We start from the raw sequence: 20,930 nt of genomic DNA on the forward strand, positions 1-20,930 counted from the left end.
AATAATAATCTTTCAACTTGCATTTATGACTGAAGAACAAAAAAAAAAAAGCCTAAGAAACAGAGGCACACACATACTTAGAGACACACATTTTAGGAATCTCGAAACTGCAGCAATGTCATAAAATACACAGAAGTCATGAATATTAGTAAACATGTAACAGAAATTTCACCATAAAAAATTTTAACTTATAAACACATCATGATCGGTACACATTCGATTAAAACCCTACCAGAAAACATACCCATGCATTATAGCATGAAAACAACTCCACCAAACAGTTAAAAACCCATGAAGAGAGTGATTTTACACCGCTGCTGAACAGCTGTTGCACTCTCTTTCCGCTTCTCCGACACTCGCGCGAGTCGCACCACAGCCGGACTTTCTTTCTGAGCTTACGGACATGACATAAACACGCAAGGACAAATGATGTTCGCCTGCGATTTCGCGCCAAATCCGTACCACAGCTCTAAATAAAAATCTCTATTGTAGACTTACAGTAGTGAATTGGGGTAAGGCAAAAACATGGTTTGGAAGACGGGTTGTTGGTGTACACACTCAATGAAATTTTTATAATTTCTAACAAAAAAAAACAAAAAAAACATTCATAGTTTAGCTTTAATAGAAGTAATGCAAGCAGTGGGTAAGAGTAAGAGTTACTCGCTGTTTGATTGGGTTCATAGCAGTTAATTCACTGAATAGTCTATCCTAAAACCAAGATGATGCAGGCAGTGGTCAGTGAAGTATCCCTTGTTGTCCAGCTGGAGATGGCAGCAGTTCATCCTTTGTGAAGTCCATCGTAGTAAACTGAAATGATACAGACGGTGATCATCTAAGCGCCCTCTTGTTTACTGGTTGGCACAGACTGCAATTAGTAGCCATCGCTCAGCAACACATAGTGCTGGGAAAGCGACGTCGATCTGGGTCTGGCAGGCTCTGGTAACCCCCGAATATGTATCCAGAGGAAGAGTCAAGAAAACAAATGGAATAATTTTAGCGTAGATGCCATTAATTTTAAAGCAGAGTTATGAAAAGTGTTTTCGGTTCAGGCAGACCTGACTATTATTGCTAAACTATGGTATAAGTATGGGCAATACACCGGTTGACACGATAAACCTGTAGATACTTGACAACAGGTAAAGATTTTGTATTATCTTCTCTATTGTGGTTACACGAAATCGCCACTGTGTGGCAAGAAATGTGCACAGCATTACATTCAGGTTCCACTTACTACGTGGTACACACTCTGATTGAGAAATTGAGGAGGAAGGCAAAACGGCTGCTGGTTCCTCAATCCCTGGCTGTGAACGTGTAGATGAAGATGAGATTTTGAAAAATAAAAATGTGCGTCCTCCATGGTGTGGAATTGGTTTGGCTTCGTAAAAAGCGATACGGAGTAAAAAACAGCGATTAGCAAGGTTTGCATATCGTGTATATCAATATATATTGCAGGGGTGTGGCCTTATGGGAAGAATTGCAAAGAAAAAGCCACTTTTGAAACAGAAAAACAAAAAGAAAAGGTTAAAGTGGACAAAGAAACACAGACATTGGACAACAGATAATTGGAAAAGAGTGTTATGGATCTTAACCCCATTGAGCTTTTGTGGGATCAGCTAGACTGTAAAGTGCGTCAGAAGTCCAGACTAGACAGCCACATCTATGGCAAGTGCTACAGGAAGCGTGGGGTGAAATGTCACCTGCAGTATCTGGACAAACTGATGGCTAGAATGCCAAGGATCTGCAAAGCTGTCATTGCTGCACATGGAGGATATTTTTGATGAGAACTCTTTGAAGTAGTTTAAGAAGTTCTGAATTTTTCAGTTTGATCAGTTGAATGCCACTTTGGTGAATAAAAGTACCAATTTCTTTCCATAAGAGCAAAATCTGTACATTATTTAAAACCTCTGGCCGCCAGTATATATAATCAAGCTTTTGACACTTAGGACAATTGAGGGACTTGTCCACAACTATTACACAAGGTGCTAACATTCATTGATGCTCAAGAAGTCAACACACTACAATATGCATACTATACTTTATGTAAATATATGTAATGTAGATTCTGAAGAGCAGTACTAAATAAAATAAAAACTTTTATCTCTTATAAATTATGAAAGGGGTGTGAACATTTATGAGACAAAAGGGAATGCAAACTTATCTTCTCAGCTATATATACTCTTTATTAAACCTTCGATGAATGGGTTATCAGCTGACTTCCTTTTCTTTGGCTTTCTATCTTGTATCTGAACAGCAATCTAAATCTAGAAAATCTGTGATTTGGCTACTAAAAACAGCCATTTGGCTCCTTAATGTTTCAGTTAAAGTCATTTATTTAGTCTGGAGCCCTGGACAGGTGAAAAGCGTCAGTGTCGCAATCTGCTGACACATTTTTGTTTGCTGTTTACAAAGTTGTTTAGAGCTGTCACAGAAACCAGTGAGATATCTCAGGACACTTATTTCATTAATATAAGGGAGTAGGAAGATTTTTTGCATACTTCTCCATGATAAAAATCGCTTACAGCACCTTTAATCAATAAAGAAATTCATAAAGTCATTATTATGCTGTGATGGGAATATCTGGTTCATTCAAATCAAATCAAATCACTTACACAAGTGCAATGGTGTGTGAAATTCTTGGGTGCAGTTCTGATCAACATAGCAGTCGTGACAGTGATGAGACATATACCAATTTACAAAAACATCAGATTAACACAGCACAATTTAAACATCTGATATACACATAATTACACTCAACAATATACAAATAATAACATACACTGTACAGTATACAATACGCACTATATAGATACAGATTATTCAATAAAAATAAAAAATACAAATATATAAAAAAAGTATATATAGTATATATAGAATGTACAGTATTGTACTGTATTGACATTCAGGCTGTCGGTTGATAGTCAGTTGTTAAGAGAGAATATAACATAATAATAATATAATTTATGACAGTCCGGTGTGAGATATAAGAGTAAGAGTAATAAAGTGCAGTGCTGATGTATTTGATCGTGGGAGATCAAGAGTTCAGAAGTCTGATTGCTTGGGGGAAGAAGCTGTCATGGAGTCGGCTGGTGCGGATCCTGATGCTGCGATACCGCCTGCCTGATGGTAGCAGTGAGAACAGCCCATGGCTCGGGTGGCTGGAGTCTCTGATGATCCTCTGAGCTTTTTTCACACACCGCCTTGTATATATTTCCTGGAGGGAGGGAAGCTCACCTCCGATGATGTGTCTGGCAGTTCGCACCACCCTTTGCAGTGCTTTGTGGTTGTGGGCCGTGCTATTGCCGTACCAGGCGGAGATGCAGCCAGTCAGGATGCTCTCTACAGTGCAGGTGTAGAACCGTGTGAGGATGTGGCGGTTCATTCCAAACTTCCTCAGCCGTCTCAGGAAGAAGAGGCGCTGATGAGCCATCTTCACAACGACTTCAGTGTGGATGGACCATTTGAGTTGCTCAGTGGTGTGGACACCCAGGAACTTGAAGCTGCTGACTCTCTCCACTGGTGCTCCATTGATGGTGATGGGACTGTTCTCTGTCTTTTCTTCTGAAGTCCACCACAAGCTCCTTTGTCTTATTGACATTGAGGGAGAGGTTGTGCTCCTGACACCAGTGTGTCAGAGTGTGCACCTCCTCTCTGTAGGCTGTTTCATCATTGTCAGTGATCAGACCTACCACCGTCATGTCATCAGCAAACTTAATGATGGCATTGGAGCTATGTGTTGCCACACAGTCATGTGTGTACAGGGAATACAGGAGTGGGCTGAGAACACAGCCCTGTGGGAAATATCTGTTCCTTGATAATTTAGTCACTGTACTGATTAAATACTTAGGATTGTTGTGGTTATTTTCTATGAGTTTGCTAAAATATGCAAACTGAGTAGCTTTCAGAGCTTGACTGAAATGCACCTCAAAAAATCTCTAAATTTGGACTCTTCCACTTGCACTTCATTTTCCAAGCTGCTCTCTTAAGAGTGTGAGTGTGATCATTGTACCACGGTAGGGGTGGGCGATACATGACCAAAATCTTATATGACTATAACGATATATATTGCAAAATATATACATTTTCTTCTTCTACTGGAAAACCATTAAAAACAGGTTAACATAATAAATAACCATATTGTAATTCCTAATTTTTGGAGAAAAAAATTGCAGCAAAGCTCATTTGCATGTGAAAATGATCTGTGGCGTATTTGCGGCAAGTTTGCGGTGAACTCTCATTTTTTTGTAAGGGCCATTAACCATTTCTGCTGCTGTAACACTACAATTTCCCTCCCCAGGGATAAAGTTTACTCTACTTTACAATGATAAATTGTTTCTGCTGATGAGTCCTAGACCATTTAGGCGTATTTTGACAGCACTCTTATTTGCACATCTGTTCAAACTTAACTAAAGGAAAATGTAACAGCATGAATATGACTATCCAATGATATAATTTAGAATTTAATCAGAGCCCTTATTTTTCGTGGCTAAGAAACAAAGGGTGTTTTAAATAACAAAGTTATTGTTAAAGAATAATAACAACATCAACAACTGAAAAAAACATAGATTGAAATGGAAAGCAGCATTTAACTAAATATTTCACTATTAAAATAAGACCAAAAACACCAAGCAAGACTCAAATTAGTAAATCAATTATTGAATATGTTCATTTACTTAAACAGTCTGAACAAACCACTTTACTAATATGAATCAGTCTATACAGTGTTAAGAAGACCTGCAGTAAAGCTACTGGCAACACTGGCTAGAAAGTCTTGTATTGATAAAGTATAGGTTTTCACCAATATCCCAGTCTGTTCTCTAGACTTCTGGTGGTAATTATGGTGAATTGCAAGCATTTGTGCTACACATTGAAAGTTGTTTGAACACCAAGAAAGAGTAGAATAAGATAGGAGGCAAAAGTTCTCCAGAAAGATCATTGTGGTGAGTATGCATTTTGTATGCAGTTGCAGGATTTTAATGCTCAAGCCTTCAAGATATTTCTTAGCAACCAACCATGCATCTGACTGACTGGTTTATTACAGACGAGGTGCAATTTTCTCAAAGTAATTTTTGGGGGAACTATTCTTTTAACATGTCCAACAGCCCTCTACATTGTGAGTAAATGACTCACATATGCTACTGAATTTCATGCTATGCGACTAAAATATGTCTGTTATTAGCCACTGGCTAGAAAATATTCATATTTTACTCACCAGTGATTGAGCTGTGTAATGGTGAAGAAGAACTTAAGCACAGCGATCCTTTAAATGAATAAGAAGCTGGTGATTAAGAAGCTGGATTCAACCTCATCTTTTACTGCGTGTTGTGTCTCGTAAGTGTGCACTCTGACGGAAATGTACCTTATTTGGCTGCAGTGGGTCCTTAGGTGTCGTGATTGCGATGTCACCATTGCTTTAGTTGAGCTGTGATTTGCCATAATTACTTTTACAATGCATTTAACAATGTCAAATCTGATTTTGCTTAAACTTTCCCACGGACTGTTTTCACAACATTTTCCATTTTTCAGCATGGCTACAGAACAGTTTAACTTCTGTTGGATGTCTGTTAGAAGGTAAAAGCGTTGCAAAACTCGAGAGCTTGCAGATTTGAATTTGAGAACGTGTTAAGTAAATATCTGTAAAAGCAAGTCAATACAGATTATGCAAGTAAAAGTTTTCTGTTACGTTCTGTGTATTTTGTGTCCAAAGACGAGATCCACACAGTCATACATTGTACAGATGAGGGAAAAACCACCATTTAACTTCACTCTAGTTAATGTGTGCTGCACTCATTCAACCATAAACATTTGCTCGCCAAGCTGCCGGTTCTCTTAAAGAGACAGTACCATTTCAGTGCTTGTTATACATATTGATGTAAACTCAATGTAAATCATACAAGTGTATATAAACAACCATGTAACAAAATACAGTCATTTAGTAAGTGTAATAAATGTGTAAATACATAAATATTTAAAGGCAATTATAAATTATGAAATAGTTAAACTTCAGAAAATACTGTTAATATTAACCAATAGGCTTGTGCCGCATCTATGCAAGGTTTTTGTAAAAATGTTATTTTTTTTCATAGTAGTTTTGATGTAGGAGCACGTAAATTATAATTTTTTTATAATACAATTAATAAATAATTGTTATATGTGTAATTCTATTTTCAATATTAGGATCCAGTTTTGTGATTATTTTGTTAAAAATATGTAAGAAATTTTAAACAATGACAACAGCTTAAAATGCTATTTCATGACATCATATAATTTGCTAGAATATGAAATTTGTACTTTTAAAAAAAGTTAAAATGTGATAACAATTATCAAGTGAAGTATAAAATTAAATGTACAATCTAAAATAATATATCGTGTTGAGTCATATATATGAATACTTTATATATGTGAAGATGCCCCCTTCTCGGTTTGCTTAATATCTTTTTTAGTATTCAGTTGCATTAAGCTTACATATCGTCAAAATTCTGACGAGTAAAAACAAAAATTTACTAGCCAATGGCGATTCTTTCTCCAGTGTGTGCGTAGAGGGTTGCCGAATGAGACTTTTTTCTCTTTTAATCCTTTTTTCCTACAATTACAGTGTTTCATGTTCTTTTTTTTTTCTCCCCTTTTCTCCCCAGTTTGGAATGCCCAATTCCCAATGCGCTCTAGGTCCTCAAGGTGGCATAGTGACTCGCCTCAATCCGAGTGGTGGAGGACGAATCTCAGTTGCCTCCTCGTCTGAGACCGTCAATCCACGCACCTTATCACGTGGCTTGTAGAGCGTGTTACCGCGGAGACGTAGCATGTGTGGAGGCTTCATGCTATTCTCTGCGGCATCCACACACAACTCACCATGCGCCCCACTGAGAGCGAGAAACACACATTATAGCGACCACGAGGAGGTTACCCCATGTGACTCTACCCTCCCTAGCAACTGGGCCAATTTGGTTGCTTAGGATACCTGGCTGGAGTCACTCAGCACGCCCTGGATTCGAACTCACGACTCCAGGTGTGATAGTCAGCGTTAATACTCGCTGAGCTACCCAGGCCCCAGTGATTCATGTTCTTAACAGTTTCAGAGTTTAGAAAACCATTTTTCTAACACCGAGACACATTAAAAGGCATTTTTGACATAAATGCAGAGGTAAAAATGCCAATCAAAAATCGTCAAATCTAGTGAGGACAGTGTACTGTATGCAGTGCTGGCTGGATTACTTCTGAGATGTACTAACTAATTGTACACAACTAATTGTAATTTGTTAAATAATATTTTAGATTACAATTTTAGGTAATCTAATCTGATTACTTTCGGATTACCTATTTCATATTTTAATGAAAATCTATTCATTAATTTTTAATTCTATTCATTAATTAAACATTAGTAAATATAAGCAAACGGAACCTTGCTATTTGTCAGTTGCTGAGTAAAAAAGGTGTTTAAAGGGTCATAAAAATTAATGTCACTCAAGATAGAAGACAATGGGAACATGCTTGTTATTTTTCATTTTAAAAGAATTGTTATTTAGGCAATTATGAATTGGGATTGGACTTTTTACTATCCAACTTTGTAATCGTTAATAAGAATGTCTTTAGATATGATGTAGATGTACAATTTGTACCACACTTTATCTACCATCCTGAAGCATGGGCTGAAGTGCATTTGCTGCAAAACCACAAAGTTGCAAATAACCAACACCTCTGTCACAAATAGTGCCCGACCGATATATCGGTCGGCCGATATTAGCCTTTCACCGATATATCGGTATCGGCGTATATTTTACCGATATGTGCCAATATGAAAACTTTTTTTCAGAACATATAATGCAGAAAACAATGCTTTAGAATTGGTGTCATTACGTAGTTTGTCCAGCAGAGTGTGCTCTGACTCCACTGTTTACAGATCTGATTCTGAGCTGACGGTGGCTCTGCAGACAGGGTGGAGTTGAGCTGTGTGTCAGTAAGTTGCTAACTAGTATGTGAAATACATACTGGAAAGTTAATAAAAATGACCCCATAATTTTCCCTTTTCAATATTACTAATATAACGTTAACCCTGTCCCTGACAACCATGCCACTCATGTTTGTTTGCTGTTAGCCAGCTATAGTTTGTCAGTGCAGTCAGTAATGTAGCAGATTGAAAGGTAAACATCAGAGCATCTTTTTGCAGCTCAGCAGACAATGGTGCAGTAGTGGATTGTGTCTGCTGAGTGTTGATTTCATGCTACGCTGTTACCTAGTTGGAGAGACACAATGCTGAAAAGTAAAATAAACAACATCCATCTTTTACTCTCCATGACAATGAATTTATAGCTAGCTAGCTAATCACGTAGCTACTTTCATTGTTGTCAGCTGAGTGGAAGCTAATGAGTAAACATATATTCACCAAACTGTTTTGTTTAGGATTCACAGTTTGGTACCCCTTTCAACTGAACAGTATGAAGATGTAATATTGAAAAGTCTGGTTTTCCACTGTTGAAAGTTTCCCCTGAACTTGTATAGCAGAATACGGTGTAACACGGCTGCCGCTGTTTATCTTGACTCGGCAGTATTAAAATAGTCAGCATTTGACTGATACTAAACAGTAATACTGATGTTTATTTAGCTATTTATTTTATTTGTATTTATTCTTTATTTTAATGGTCAGCAACTGACTGATACTAAACAGTACTGATGTTTATTTAGCTATTTATTTTATTTGTATTTATTCTTTATTTTTATGGTCAGCATTTGACTGATACTAAACAGTACTGATGTTTATTTAGCTATTTATTGTATTTTTATTTATTCTTTATTTAAATGGTCAGCAATTGACTTATACTAAACATACAGTACTGATGTTTATTTAGCTATTTATTGTATTTTTATTTATTCTTTATTTTCTCAGTGTTCATTTCTAGAATTTATTGACAATGTATAATAATAATGTCAAATATTCTTTGATAAAAATATTTGTTTACGAAAGCAGCCTTCTGAGTACCTTTGCATAGTCATATCAGTGCAAAATCTGTGAAAAATCCATATAGAAAGGTCTGTTTTCATTCTAGCTCAAAAATTAACTTTTATTCGGCCACCATATCGGTAATCTGTGAATTTTCCCTCTCTAAAATCGGTATCTTTCTCAAAAATCCCATATTTTAATCCCGGGCTCTAGTCACAAAGTTCGTTAGTGGGGAAAGGAGGAAGCGGGAGACAGCGAATCCAACTGAAAGGTCATTTTTATTTTCTTTCACTCAAAAGCTTCAAACTCAAATGTTGGCACACACACACACACATGCAATCTCAGCTCTCTCTCTCACTCTATTGACTGGGCACCTTTTATTTCCTCCGTCTCTCGCTGCAAGCATAGAAAAAGTAATTACCAGCAATTCATCTCAGGTGAAAACCCATACTGCTCCATCTCTCCCCAGACGACCGCTTGACCACGCACTCACCTCCACATACCCTCACCAACCGACGCAGGGGGAACGGGGAACTGTCCGGTCTGCTTACTCCAACCACCCCCCCCCCCCGCATTCTGGAGAGGAAGTCCGCGACAGCCAACTGTGGCCCCGGCCTGTGGACCACCTCAGTCGACTTCCCCAACATGCAGTGTGACCTCAAAGGGCCCCTGCCACTTCGCAAGTAATTTTGAGCTCGATGTGGGCAGCAATACAAGGACTTTATCTCCCCTGCTATACAGCCGGGACTGACGTTCTTGTGCCTGTAGCAAATTCTCATGTGGTAGACACCCCAATGTGTGGAGTTTTGATCTCAGGTCAAGAACATATTGAATTTCATTTTTACTCTGTGAAGGTCCCTCCTCCCAATTTTCCTTCATGATGTCTAACACACCACGAGGCTTACACCCATACAACAATTCAAATTGGGACAATGCCATGGAAGCTTGCAGGACCTCTCATACTGCAAATAACAGGGGATTGAGCCTCTTATCCCAATTCCGAGCATCTTCGTGCACAAACTTATGAATCATATTTTTTAAGGTCTGATTAAATTGTTCAACCAAGCCATCCTTTTGTGGGAGGTACTCACTTGTCTGAATCGATTTAACCCCCAGTAATTCTTACAGTTCGTGTAGTGTACGTGAAATAAAAGTAGTGCCCTGGTCAGTGAGGATTTCTTTTGGAATTCCCACTCGGGAGATAATTTTGAAGAGTGCCTCCGCAACACTATGTGCTGAGATGTTGCACAGCGGCACTGTTTCCGGATATCGTGTTGTGTAATCCACCAGGACTGACACAAAGTGATGCCTGCGTGCTGCATCAGATGCCTCTGATCGAGCAGGGATGTACTAAATACTCGTGAGTATTAAGGGGAGTGCATACCAACCTTTGGTAGATTCAGGTTGTAATCAATCCTCCATTCATCAATGCTTGGTTCAAAACGGGGCACTGTGGGGTGTCGGGCATCCGAATCAAGGCCCCCACCTCCATTACCGGGTACTGCTCTCGGACATGACCCGGCTCCCCGCAACTCCAGCAGACCAGCCCAAGCCTCCCGCCCACACTCGTGGAAGCGGACTCCTTCACCTGGGATGAAGAGAGGGGAGAGACAGGGTTTGTTGGAGAAGGGAACCCAGTAATTCGTAAAGTTCGCATAGTGTACATGACACAAAAGTTGTGCCCTGATCAGTGAGGATTTATTTTAGAATCCCCATTCGGGAGATCATTTTGAAGAGTGCCTCCGCATCAATACTTGATGAGATGTTGCACAGCAGTACTGCTTCCAGATTTCATGTTACATAATCCACCAGGCCATTTTAATGGCCAGACGAAGTCCATGCCAATTCGTTCGAAAGGAACATTGAGCAATGAAAGGGGGCGCAATGGTGCTTTTGGAGTGGCCAGCGGATTGACCAGCTGACATTCACGGCATGCCACACACCACTGGCGAACATTCCCATGAATGCCTGGCCAATGGAAACGGGCCATGAGACAGCTTAGTGTTTTCCCCTGTCCCAAGTGAGCTGCCATCGGATTATGATGAGCCGGTCTTGGGGAATGTTCCCCCATTTCTGGGGAAATGGAACAGGACAGAAGGAAGGGGGGCACAGGGGAGGAGACATTAATGGGAGAAAGGGCGTGGGGTGCACCGGCCCCCAGACACGCTACCAGTTGATCTTCCGCCAGCTGGACCGTTTCATCCAGCAATGCTGGTCGGTGGCACTGGGCCCACTCGGCTGTCCCCTTCAGCAACCAGACAAACTGCTCCAACACCACCAGGTTGATGACATCATCTGCGTCACTGTCCTCCTTAGCCAGCACCCACTGTCGGCAGGCGTCACGGAGCTGCTGGGCAAAGGCAAATGGGTGGCCAACCTCGCTCAGCATCAAGGAGCGGAAGTACTGGCAGTGTTCTTCTTGGCTGCGGCCGACCCATTGCAAGATGGACTTTTTTAGCACAGAGTAGTCCAGGAGGTTGGTGACCGGAAGCTGTTGTGCCACGATCTGGGCTTCCCCAGTCAGCAGCGGCAGAAGATGCACCACCCACTGTTCCTGTGGCCCCTTCAGAGCTTCGGCGGTGTGCTCGAAGAGCTCAAGTTATGCCTCCGGATCATCTTGAGGCCCCATCTTGTTGAGCAACACATGGGGGTGCACTGCTGCCGGGGATGTAGTGGCCGCCCCCTCCACCTAAGCTCTGCAGCACCCGTCGGTCATCCTCCTGGGCGAAGGAGTACCACAAAACGCTGTTGCTGCTATCTCTGAAGATCCATGAGGGCCTGGTGTTGGGAATTGGTGGATGCTGGCGAAGGACCAGAAAACTTCCTCCAGCGGCTACGACTCCATGACAACGTATCATTCTTCCTCTTATCCTGGGTTTGGCACCAGTGACACAAAGTTCGTTAGTGGTGAAAAGAGGAAGGGAGAGACGGCAAATATAACTCAAAGGTAATTTTTATTTTATTTTACTCAAAAGCTTCAAACTCAAATGTTGACTGCACTGACACACACACGTGCAGGCTCAGCTTTCTTTCTCACTCTAGGGACTGGACACCTTTTATTTCCCCTTGTCTCTCACTGCGAACATAGAAACAGTAATTACCAGCAATTCATCTCAGGTGAAAACCCTTACTGCTTCCACTCTCTCCAGACGAACACTCAACCTCACCTCCACAATCTCTAAAATGTTTGCAACGTGTTTTTACAGAAAAGTGTCTAGAATTATGGACAAGTGAATGAGGGCTTATTTGAAAACGTCCTGGTTACTTGCGTAACCTCCATTCCCTGATGGAGGGAACAAGATGTTGTGTCGATGTAGTGACACTAGGGGTCACTCTTGGGAGCCCGAGACACCTCTAGTCTTTGATAAAAGGCCAATGAAAATTGGCGAGTGGTATTTGCATGCCACTCCCCTGGACATAAAAGGGGCTGATATGCAACCACTCATTCAGGTTTTATGCTGAGGAGCCGAAAACAGGTCCGGCCATTTCAGTGGGTAGTTCAGTGTTGTGGCAGGAGGGACACAACGTCTCATTCCCTCCATCAGGGAACGGAGGTTACGCAAGTAACCAGGACGTTCCCTGTCTGTCACTCACTTGACGTTCCTGCATCAGATGCCGCAACTTAAACGTTACGTAAACTGGCGGTGTGTGACGGGCAGACAACTGTGTGCCTCGTAGCCAGCACACCAGGCCGATACGTAACCTCCCCCAACATAGTTATGAGTGTCAAATGGCCCTTTGGGGACAAGTCGACTACCCAAAAGATAGAGACAGGCTAGCCCAGTCGTGGCCTCTTTTCCCCTTCTTTTTTTCCACTCCCTAAAAAACAAGGGGGATTATCCAACTGGGCTGCCAGGTCTAGTTGGGTGGTGTCCCTCCCAAGGGGAGGACACCACAGAGACCACACCTCACCCAAAGAGAGGGGGGGGGATATTTAAGTGGAAAATACATCACATGGTCTTGCCAACCATGTGGAGAAGTCTCATGGTAGATCCTACCAAATGGGGGAGGAGTTACTACAAACATGGAGACTGTGGCAGAGGGCGGTCTGCCCAAGGAAGACACAGTTTGCCAACAGGGAAACGAATTAGCAGAAGATATACATCACATGGGGTTACCTTACAGGGAACCGCCACATGCGGAGCATCTACCCCAGAACAGGGCTCTTAGTTAGCATGTGTACTGGGCCGGCAGTGAGTCTCTCTGAACACTTGACTGCCACAGGGCTCGGTGGAAGTCAACCAGGGAACATAGTTTGTGAACACTACTGGGAATTAATGGTGCACGTGTTCAGCTCAGAGGAGGTGAAAGGCGCTATGTGCAAGTGATACACCCGGCTGGCTATCCCGGGCTTATCCAATTGTATTGCATGCCACTACCTGGGACGTAACCGGTTCCACCCGGAGGTTGTAGAACCTTGCAAAGGTATTGGGTGTTGCCCAGCCTGCTGCTCTGCAAATGTCTGTTAGAGAGGCACCCCTGGCCAGGGCCCAGGAGGCCGCTACACCCCTGGTAGAATGGGCTCATAGCCCTACCGGGGGCAGCACGTCCTGGGCGTGATATGCCATAGCTATGGTGTCAATGAGCCAGTGGGTGATCCTCTGCTTGGAGACAGCGCTTCCTTTCCGCTATGCACCAAAGCAGACAAAGAACTGCTCAGAGATCCTAAAGCTTTTTATGCAATCAAAATAGATGTGTAAAGTGCGCACTGGACACAGCAACGACAGGGCTGGGTCTGCCTCCTCCTGGGGCAGCGCTCGCAGGTTCAACACCTGGTCCCTAAAAAGGGTCGTGGGAACCTTGGGCACATAGACCGCTCGGGGTCTCAAGATCACGTGAGAGTAGCCCGGACCGAACTCCAGGCACTTTTCGCTGACAGAGAACGCTTGCATGTCTCCTACCCTCTTGATGGAAGTGAGCACAGTCAGGAGGGCAGTCTTCAAAGAGAGTGCCTTAAGCTCAGCTGACTGCAAAGGCTCAAAGGGGGCTCTCTGTAGACCCTTAAGAACTACAGAGAGGTCCCATGAGGGAACGAGGCATGGTCTGGAGGGGTTCAGCCTCCTGGCACCTCTCAGGAACCTGATGATCAGGTCGTGCTTCCCTAAGGACTTACCGTCCACTGTGTCGTGGTATAGCAGCAACGTACACCTTCAATGCCCATTGCAAACAGCGCCCCAGCCTGTTTTGGAGGCGTCTGTCATGACCACGACGTGCCTGGAGACCTGTTCTAGGGGAACACCTGCCCGTAGAAATGAGAGGTCGGTCCAAGGGCTGAAAAGACGGTGACAGACCAGCGTGATGGCCACACGATGTGTCCAGCGGCGCCATGCCCATCTCGGGACTCGAGTCTGAAGCCAGTGCTGAAGCGGTCTCATATGCATCAACCCGAGCGGGGTGGCCACCGCTGAGGATGCCATATGCCCCAGGAGCCTCTGAAAGATTTTCAATGGAACCGCTGTTTTCTGTTTGAACGCCTTCAAACAGGTCAGCATCGACTGTGCATGCTCGTTCGTGAGGCACACTGTCAATGAGACTGAGTCCAACTCCAAACCGAGAAAAGAGATGCTCTGAACCGGGAGGAGCTTGCTCTTTTCCCAGTTGACCCGAAGCCCTAATCGGCTGAGGTGCGAGAGCACCAAGTCCCTGTGTGCACACAACATGTCCCGAGAGTGAGCTAGGATTAGCCAATCGTCGAGATAGTTGAGAATGCGAATGCCCACTTCCCTTAACGGGGCAAGAGCTGCCTCTGCGACCTTCATGTAGACTTGAGCGGACAAGGACAGGCCGAAAGGGAGGACCTTATACTGATACGCCTGACCCTCAAATGCAAACCGCAGGAAGGGTCTGTGTCGAGGTAGAATCGAGACGTGAAAGTACACACGCTGTCATGGCCGTGCTGAGTCTAGGGACATCGACGCACTTACCTGGCTCCTTGTGACCACCCCCGGAACAGCCTGGGACGGGGAGGAAGAGGCCTGTCCTCGCAACCCGTGGAGACTGTCACATCGGGGGCGGATGTGTGCCACAGCTGGGCATGCAGGGGCGGAGAGACCGCCGCTGGAGCGTCAATCCTGCAAGGGAAAAAAGGTGGACGGTGGTCGTGATGACGACCGTGCACACTGGGTATGTGACCCAGGGAAGGAGGAAACTGCTCTTTTGCTGAACTGTTAGGTACCGCAGCCACTTGGGCATGCGACGAAATCAAATGAAAAGGCAACAAAAGATCCTCCACCCAGCCCAGAGTGGTCTTCTTACCAGCTCCAGGGCAGTGGGTTTTGTCGACCCTGGGTCACCCGTCTCAGGGGCGATTTGAAGCCTTTCGTGGGTTCTTGGCGGCCGGCCATGAGACGGGTGGCATCTGCTTCCTGCGGTGGGCTCCACACCGGGGCCAGGCCGAAGGGGCGGGCTGCGGCAGAGCCGGTGCAGTCACCGCATGGAGACGCACTTGGCGACGAGCAGACGGGGTGCGGGATCTTGAGCCGCGCCGGGGCAGGATATGCCGGATAGCCTCGGTCTGCTGCTTCACCATCGAGAACTGCTGAGCAAAGTTCCTGCATCAGATCTGGGGTGGAGCTACCCTCGTGCAGTTCTTTTAGGACCTGCAGGAGAGCCATGGCATGCAGGGCAGAGGCAGCTTGTCCAGCAGCGCTGTAGGCTTTGACCGTCAGGGACGACGTGCCAGGTGGCAGCGCTCTGCGGGCATAGGTGCACCACGACAACCTTATCCACTGGGGGAATTGCCTTATAGCCCCTGGCCGCCCCACCATCGAGGGTAGTGAGGGTGGGGGAACTGAGAAATCGGGACCGGGCAGTAAAAGGTGCCTCCCACGATTTTGTCAGCTCCTCGTGCTCTTCCGGGAAGAAAGGCACTGGAGCGGGGCCTTTGAGCAGCGCCTTTGAGCGGCGCCGCGAGCCCAGGAACCAATCATCGAGCCGCGAGGGTTCAGGGGAAAGCAGAGGGTTCCACTCTAGCCCGATGCTCGCGGCCGTCCGGGAAATCATGTCCGTCATCTCTGCATCAGCCTGCGACTGGGCAATCGTCCCCGAAGGGGGGAGCCCAGCTGAGGCTTCTGCATTCAACTGGACAAGCCTGCCCTCCGATGCTGCACTCGAGAGCTTATCAGCTTCGCGGGCTCCGAACAAGAGGTCAAACTCGCTGTGAGACGAACCGGTGGACTCATCCGGAAGCCCGATCGGGGCAGACGAGCGTGCTGGGGAATGGGAGGTCCGCGGGGGGATACCCAGTGGAGGCGGTCCCATTGGGGTCCCCAAATCGCCCCCAGTGCTAGCCGCGCTGGCCTCAAACCCGTAGGTAGAAGGACCGAGGAGGGGAGCCGCTGGGGTGGCTTGCTTTCTCATGAAAGCAAGCCGCGACCGCAATGTTGCCATGGTCATGTTCTCGCAGTGAGAACATGAACCATCCACGAACGCTGCCTCCGTCTGTGTTGCGCCCAGACATGAAAGACAGCGATCGTGACCGTCTGAAGTTGAGAGGTAAGGACCGCAACCAGGAATAACACACAATCGGAAAAAGACGCATCTTTAAAAAGGCGTTCCGTGTGTGCCGCTCTTTTAGAGAAATATACTCTTTCAGGAAAATATACTCTCTTTTTTCTGCCGAAGCACCCAGGGGCGTTCTCTGCAGTGCACCAGTGCAGAGGAGGGATAAGCCGCTGAAATGCGCCATCAGATCCAACAGAGGTGAATGAACAGTCGTGAGAATTCAGCTCAGTGAGCATGACCGTTCGGCTCCGAAGAGAAAATCTGAATGAGTGGTTGCATACCCATATGTCCGGGGGAGTGGCATGCAAATTTTCATTGGCTTTTTATCAAAGACCTGAGGTGTCTCGGGCTCCCAAGAGTGACCCATAGTGTCACTACATCGACACAACGTCGAGTGAGTGACAGATAGGGAACATTATTTTCGATGCAGGGTGCAAGTACAAAGAGTTTGGCATTTATCTGTGCATTGATTTAGAAGCTAAATTTAAATCAGAGACCAAATGCCCTGTGTGTATTTGTTGATTGTATTAAGCACTTTCAATGCAGTGTATCAATTTCGATAGCTACATGCACACACGAACAGATGTTACATAAAGTGTTTAAAATACAGACCGCTCAGATCCCTCTTTTAACCCTTATGTGGTGTTCAGGTCATTTTTGACCCATTTTTTCTTTGATAAAATTGGTAACCTTTTCCACCACTAGCTATCTAAACCCTTGTGGTGTTTTGGGAAACACTAAAATACAGAGATTTTTTTTATTATTTGTCAATTAAAAATAAATAAATCAGACACAATGCAGAAAACACACACATGCACACACACACCCACCCACACACACATACAGGTTTGTTTGATTATATTAGCAATCTCTCATTGACATCCACTGATTTCATATCAGGCTAATTATAATTTGAAGATCAACATCATCTGACCCAATTAAGAGCTTTTTCTTTTTTTTACTGATGAGAACATTTGGCCCTCACAAGTGTAGACAAACCTGTCTATATACACTGATCAGCCACAATATAAAAAAACCACCTGCCTAATATTGTGTAGGTCCCCCTCGTGCCAGACGGACTGGTTTGAGCATTTCTGTAACTGCTGATCTCCTCTGATTTTCACACACAACAGTCTCTAGAATTTACTCTGAATGTTGCCAAAAAATAAATAAACATCCAGTGAGGGGCAGTTCTGTGGACGGAAACACCCTTTTGTTCCAAAAATAGCATCTCAGAATGCTATTCTGAGATGCGAGTTGGCACTTTTTTGGCGGCACGAGGGGGACCTACACAATATTAGGCAGGTGGTTTTAATATTGTGGCTGATTGGTGTATATACCGCACAGGTCAAAGTCTAAGTATGGCCCCTGTGTGCCAAAGTTTGTGTTAGAATTTTGATGTTTGATATAAATGACAGGAAACAAAATAATGACTCTGTATTTTCTTTGTAACACAATCATATTTGACTCTGGCAGCATGGTCAGGTTTGAAAGCATATTGGAGCATCATTGCAAAATCTGACACTTCAACACAAGTGGTTTAGAAAAAATGTTACAATTTGACAAATAACAGTTTTTTTATCATGTCTAAATATATATCCACTGCCTTACTTGTGATAATATCTAGAAATTATGTTTGTTACAACATTGGCTTATAATGTAGAGATCAGCCAATGCATAGATCCATCTCTTTGCCACATTTGTTATTTCATGTAATTATTATTATTATTATTATTATTATTATTATTAATAATAATTTTCCAGCAGATGTCACCAGAGACCCCCAATGCATGACATATTTCGATGTTTTGACACACTTTTAATTTACTGAAATCAAGGATTTTTTTGAAGATAAAATAAAATGTGCTTGTTTTATATGAAAATGAATGTTGTCATTTAGTCATTTAGAGTTAAATAAGGTCTAAATACCATAAAACCGCCCACAAAAATGTTCATATTTTTTATTGTAGTATTTTTTTTCTTTAAAAAAAGAAAAATGTAATAGCAGACGGTAATGTTTTTTTTTTTTTTAATCAAAATGCTTGTATAAGAATAGGCTACTTTTACTGAAAGCTATTAAGTATAAGACTTGAAATGTAACTAAACTTAGCCGACTAATTATTAAATTACTAATAATTATTTCATCTGAAATCGCTAGTCATGATATTATTCTTGTCTAATACACTAAGTGGGTGGTAATAATATTATAATCCAATTCATATTTATTTAAAAAGAAAACAAAGTACAATTTAATTCAGTCTTGTTTAATTCAGTGTTGTTGTTATACTGAATACAAGTCCATAAGACATATTTCAGCTTTATAATTAAAACGTCATCAGCATGCAAACATACACAAACCCTTTGAGATTATTATTTAGTTCGTTTTCAGGCAAAAGAAAAACCATCTGTAAATTCTCTGAACACTTACCAACGAGAAAGTCTGAGATGGCCAGGTTTAGTAGGAAATAATTGCTCTGTTTGCGCAAACTCTTGTCCATCTTGAAGGCGACGATGACCAGCGCGTTTCCACACACGATCACCGCGATCAATAGGACCATCACGAGCGTGAGCACCGCGAGCACCGGACCCGCGAAGCCCGCATCTCTCCTCACGGCGGTCCAGTTACTGACTGTGTGCTCACGGGTCATGTTGGGATCCCAGTGATGGTTACCCATCGAGAGAAAAGAGGGCTTCCACCGGCTTTAGTTGCTTGTTGTCTGTTGTCTGTTGTCTGTTTCATGTGTCGCATGAAGGTTCATATGAATTCCTCTAGTAAGTGTCTCGCCGCTGAAGTTGACGCCCCTCGCCCACTCCAGTTGCAGTCCGCACCCGCTGCTGCGCGTCAGGGCGATTTGTAATTAAACATTAATTATCAGTAAAGTAAATCAAGTCCACATATACAGTAAATCAAGTTAACCTATTTAAGAAGTGCAGGGCAGCAGGATCGCAACTACACATTTACCTGTGCCAGTCCTAGCCTTTTATTGGCCCTAAGCAATACTTTGTGTGGGGTCCCTGTCAGTGTTTCCGTAACCCCCAAAACGATCCCCCCACGACTTAAGCCTGTCTCACAGAGCAGTTTCGTGGTAAGCAATTCATTTTAAACAGTTTTAAGGAACATTAGTATTTATTACTTTTCATAGTGACAATAAACCAACGGTAGCCTATACAAGGTGCCAAATTTCACTAAATAAAATGAAAAAGGAAAGGCTGCAGATTACTAGGGTTTGCACGTGTGCCTGCTTTAGCTTTCTATGCATTACCAGGATCTGCACTGGTGCTGCTGGTCTTACTGAAGAACTTGAGATTTGTCCCTGAAGGCAGATAAAATAATAATAATAATAATAATAATAATAATAATAATAATAATAATAATAATAAAATATATTTAATGTAAAATGGCCTAACACAGTAACAGTGCAAAGTAATTGTATCAGCTAAGTTTACAGTAATGCCAAAGTTTTTGCCAACAATGAAACAAAACAATGAACAAGAAAAAATGAAGACTGAAAAACAGATACAAATATAAAAATGCAAGTATGACAAAAGAACAATTAAAGCTGCACTATGGAACTTTGCTCTCTAGCGACATCTGTGGTTGAAACAATAATCCCCATCCATTAATTGGCTCTGTCACTCTACTCTCTCTTCTCCACAAACAGCTGGTGTGTGGTGAGCGTACTGGCACACTATGGTTGCCGTTGCATCATCCAGGTGGATGCTGCACACTGGTGGTGGTTGAGGAGAGTCCCCTGGTCAATGTAAAGCACTTTGAGTGTAATGTCAAAAAAGCGCTAAATAAGTGTAACATTCATTAATTCATTAATTCATTCATCATAATGTTTAACAGCCATTGTGGTATCCTGTTACAAGAAAGTAATTCTTACCTGTTGACATAACCTGGAGTGACAACAAGTTTGTGCAGTGTTTATGTTGTGTTATGTTTATCATAAACACAGATGAGATGTGTTAGACGCAGTGATGGGTAGTAGCATCGCTACAAATGACGAACCTATTAGCTTAACTAAATTTCTCAATAGTGAGGTGGTTGCTTCGCTAGTTTTTAAATCAAGTAGCTTTTCAGTGATGATTCTTTTATTATACTTATTATATTATATACTTATACTTTATTATATTATTTTTTTATACTTTTCTGTATAATTACTGTATATTTTTGATTAGGTATCGACACAACGTTGACAAAAGCTACACCGCTGTGTAGATGGTGTTTACTGTCGGCAGTTTTGAATCAGAACTAAAAATGTCCAATTCACAAATATATTTGCTCATTTGAATCAATTCTTTACAATGAATTGGTCACTTGTGATGGCCAGGTGGTCTGATTCGGTTCGCGATTCAATCTGAATGACTCAGAAAGCTCTCGCGCTGCTAAATCATTTGGAGTGGCTCTCACTCGCCCATACAATTACAGAATACTTTAAAACACGGAAAATAAAGATAACGCTGGTTGCAGTGGATAATTATCTACGATCAA

The 20,930-nt window shown here is 42.9% G+C and overlaps 1 protein-coding gene across 1 annotated transcript in view; it reads right to left on the reverse strand.

Moving 5' to 3' along the window:
* Nucleotides 1–19,110, reverse strand: part of LOC127440911 (histamine H3 receptor) — a 46,018-nt gene extending 26,908 nt beyond the window's left edge. Inside the window, exon 1 of the mRNA XM_051698011.1 lies at nt 18,864–19,110. Within this exon, the coding sequence (XP_051553971.1) occupies nt 18,864–19,110 (247 nt within the window). The remainder of the gene's footprint in view (nt 1–18,863) is intronic.
* Between the last annotated feature and the right edge of the window lie 1,820 nt (nt 19,111–20,930).

This window comes from Myxocyprinus asiaticus, chromosome 5 (assembly GCF_019703515.2).
Source record: "Myxocyprinus asiaticus isolate MX2 ecotype Aquarium Trade chromosome 5, UBuf_Myxa_2, whole genome shotgun sequence".
Classification (NCBI taxonomy): domain Eukaryota; kingdom Metazoa; phylum Chordata; class Actinopteri; order Cypriniformes; family Catostomidae; genus Myxocyprinus; species Myxocyprinus asiaticus.